This window comes from Hippocampus comes, unplaced genomic scaffold (genome assembly GCF_001891065.2).
Source record: "Hippocampus comes isolate QL1 unplaced genomic scaffold, H_comes_QL1_v1.1 scaffold201, whole genome shotgun sequence".
In the NCBI taxonomy this organism is placed as follows: domain Eukaryota; kingdom Metazoa; phylum Chordata; class Actinopteri; order Syngnathiformes; family Syngnathidae; genus Hippocampus; species Hippocampus comes.
This window is the reverse complement of record NW_017805558.1, coordinates 166,179-169,652: the sequence shown is the minus strand read 5'-3', so window position 1 is coordinate 169,652 and position 3,474 is coordinate 166,179. Positions and strand designations below refer to the sequence as shown.

Sequence of the window (3,474 nt, the reverse complement as noted above, 5' to 3'; positions counted from 1 at the left end):
CACTTCATTCAAGCGTTAGGGAGTGCAAAGGGTTATGATGGAGGGGTGTTAATCATGAGGACCTGCCAAGTGGTATGATAGCATTGTTTTGTACATGTCCTTGGCTAGGCCTCAGTTTCAAAATCAGTCCTTGGTCCTTGGCCTTGGCCTCGGAAGCAAGTCCTTGGTCCTTGGCCTTGGCCTCGGAAGCAAGTCCTTGGTCCTTGGCCTTGGCCTCGGAAAATTTTTCAAGTCCTTGGCCTTGGCCTTGCCTCGGAAAATTTTCCAAGTCCTTGGCCTTGGCCTTGGCCTCGGAGGCAAGTCCTTGGCCTTGGCCTTGGCCTTGGCCTCGGGTTGCCGGTCCTTGGACACATCCCTGCTTTTTATAGGGCCTTAAGCCAGCCTCCTCCTATCTGTTCGCACTTTTGCGGTAATGTGATTACTGTGGACTTCAGAAAGCCCTCCGCCCAAGACGGCCGACACCCTTGCACACAGACATTTGGGGGCGCTGAATACACGCCAAAATGTCTATAAAGGCCCAAATTAAATAAAACTTAAAACATGATGTCATTTTGTTCGTAGATTTCTCTATCAATGCCCTAATCCGTTCCAAGCCCCGCCCCCCCTCCAAAAATTCAGACATAAATGTTTTTCTAAAGCATAAAAATGCATTACAATATGTAACAAATACATTCTACAATTGGTTTATTACACAATAAATGAGAGTTGTGCATAATTTAAAAAACAAAGAAGAGAGTAAAGAATAAAAATTATGGTCATTTAACTTTTAACTGTGTCCTCATCATTTCTTTGCCCTCTTTCGTCCATGTTCTCTCTCAGAAGTGGTTTTTGCCTGGCGTTTTGATCCAAGGACGTTTGCTTTTGTCTGCTCTTAACAATCCTTCAGAAATGTCCAAGGCAACCATCAGCATAGTGAGCGATCGCCGGACTGGTGAACACTTTTTCTGGGTGAGTCATATTTGCGTAAAACTATCGGAACGCTTCATGGCCCAAGGGGCGAATGACAAAGACTCAACTCAACTGTTTTTATAAAGCACTTTCAAACAGCCATGGCTGCATACAAAGTGCTGTACATGGAGCAACTAACACATGTACAACAATAAAGCAATAAATCAGGAACAAAGATGGTAGAAGGCACCAAACGGTAAAACTAAGATCAAATCTGAGTCATGCTGAGTCAAATGCCAAAGATGACAAGTGAGTTTTGAGGCGGGTTTTAAAGATGGGCAGCGAGGGGGCTTGACGAAAGTTCAGTGGGAGGTCATTTCAGAGGGAGGGGCCAGCAACGGAAAAGGCTCGATCCCCTCTGAGCCTCCGTTTAGTTCTTGGTACTTCCAATAATGTCTGGTCCGCAGACCTGAGGCGGTGTGTAGGGGCGGATGAGAGGTAAGGTGGCGCAAGGTCATTTAAAGATTTGAAGACAAATAATAGGATCTTGAAAAGAACTCTAAAATGTATTGGGAGCCAGTGAAGCGATGCCACAGTGGGAGTGTGCTCCCCCCTCTTACAAATAACAGTCAAGATGCAAGCAGCAGCATTGTGGACCAGCTGGAGATGCTTAGACACTGCATAGCCACACATCTATCTATTTATCTATCTACACACATACGGTAGAGGTCCCTCTTAGCCAATAGGATGCTCAGTAATAGCCAATGGCAGAGCAGCTCTAAGTATGTTGCGTTCAGGAAACACAGAGCTGCGAATAGCAGCCCATACTGTATTTTTGCCTTTCGTGTCTTGAAACTAGAGGCAATAATTTTCCTGTTGAGGCATTTCGTAACTTGACAATTTCATAAGAAGAGACGTTTGTAAGTAGAGGTAACACTGTATACCTGTACCTAAAGATTATTTTAAAATGAGTAAGATTATATATATTGCACACACGCACGCGCACACACGCGCACACACACACACACACACACACACGCACACACATTTTTGGTTTCAACTGATACTGAGTATTACATTTTTTTGCAGAAACGTAACTATGTGAACACAGAGGACTCACCGAGCCTGTCAGCCAGCTTTTGTGCCAGTGCTCCTTTGCCTGACGCAAGGTTTCCATCCACCGAAATAATCTTGCTGTACTGTTTCAAGCGTGGTGTGGTCCTTTCACCCAGTGCATACGCCCACCAGCCGTACTCCAGTTTCCTTGCCGCCGTCATGTGTATGGATGCCTTTGATGACAACACAAGTATTTGAGATAGTGGCTTCAAGAAGAGGAGAAAAGTTTTGACCATTTTTGAAAATAGTATTTTTAACTTGCTGCACTTAAGTAATAGAGCCAAAGATTATATTTTTCAAGTGGTGCATAGGTCGAGCAGACGTACGACAAAAAAACACTAACATGATCAATATATATAAATGAATACACATAAATGAATCTAATTATTAATAACAATTCATAATAACATTTTGAATTTAATTAGAGAAAACGTGTAATTCTTAAATGTGTATCAGTAACCAAGAAGTACCTCTAGTTTTCAAAAAGGTTGGGGACCCCTGTTCATTGTCCCCCAAATATATGTATATATTTTAAATAATCGGAGCAGCATAAGAAATACATCCCCACTTTTATCAACTTGGTGATATTTTCCTTTTAATCCTGTTGCCGAAATTTTTCAGTGCATGCATCTTGACGGGGAAATTTAAACAAAAACAACGTTATTACATTAATTCAATGTTAGATTGTTTAATGGTTTTGTTACTTGTCACCATTTTGAAATAATATTTCAAATAAAGCTACCATTGTGTAAATTCAAAAGCACATGTTGGGGGCACAAAAAATGTAAAACAAAGTAGTTTACATTTACTTTGACAGGTCATTAAAACATTTAATTAAAACGACAGGTTTACCACATTAAACGACGGAGCTAGCTTTATTGTCGCTTTTATCTTGGTGTCTAAAAGTAGTCAAAGGCCACAAGTAGCATTGTAATATGTCATGTGGCGATTCTGCCCTAAAATCTCCCTAAACTTGTGGCCTTAGCTACAGCCTGTAGTGACAGTGGCTGGACGGGAAGCTAGCCTCGCTTCACATGTCCTTGTCGAAGCAGACCCCCAAAGAGATCAGCGTCCATGCATTTTGTGTCGTACCTTCCAAACGACATTCGTGGTTTTGACAGCAGTCGCCACCGAAGGGAAGACCAACCGGATCGCCCTTAGGGCCATGATCAACTGTCCTCCAGAACCCCTCCGACCTGACCTGAAAACCCAGCAAACTGGTCACTGAATTCTACGTCAAACGTCGGGGACCTTAAACAAGTGTTGTCCCAGTCGATGTACGTAAAAAGGTGGCTGATTACTGCCTGATTTTTATTGTTGTGGTTTTACGGTTATTGGCCGACGTGGTTAATTATTTTGTAAACTAACGGAAGATAATTATGTATTATTATATTATACTTTTTAGAACAAATAATGATTTTGAAAAATAAAAAAAAATATGAGTGCCTCTTCCTTTTCACCTACAGGGGG

General features: G+C 42.0%; 1 protein-coding gene across 2 annotated transcripts in view; it reads right to left on the bottom strand.

The window, feature by feature from the left end:
• The window catches only part of ndufa10 (NADH:ubiquinone oxidoreductase subunit A10), a 12,530-nt gene extending 9,278 nt beyond the window's left edge, over positions 1–3,252 (bottom strand). The window contains exons 1-2 of one of the 2 annotated variants that reach the window (XM_019879861.1): positions 3,097–3,252; positions 2,009–2,177 (exon numbers count right to left, since the gene is read on the bottom strand). In XM_019879861.1, the coding sequence (XP_019735420.1) occupies positions 2,009–2,177; positions 3,097–3,171 (244 nt within the window). In that variant the 5' untranslated portion in view covers positions 3,172–3,252. The remainder of the gene's footprint in view (positions 1–2,008; positions 2,178–3,096) is intronic. The other variant, XM_019879862.1, reaches the window with a different exon arrangement.
• Between the last annotated feature and the right edge of the window lie 222 nt (positions 3,253–3,474).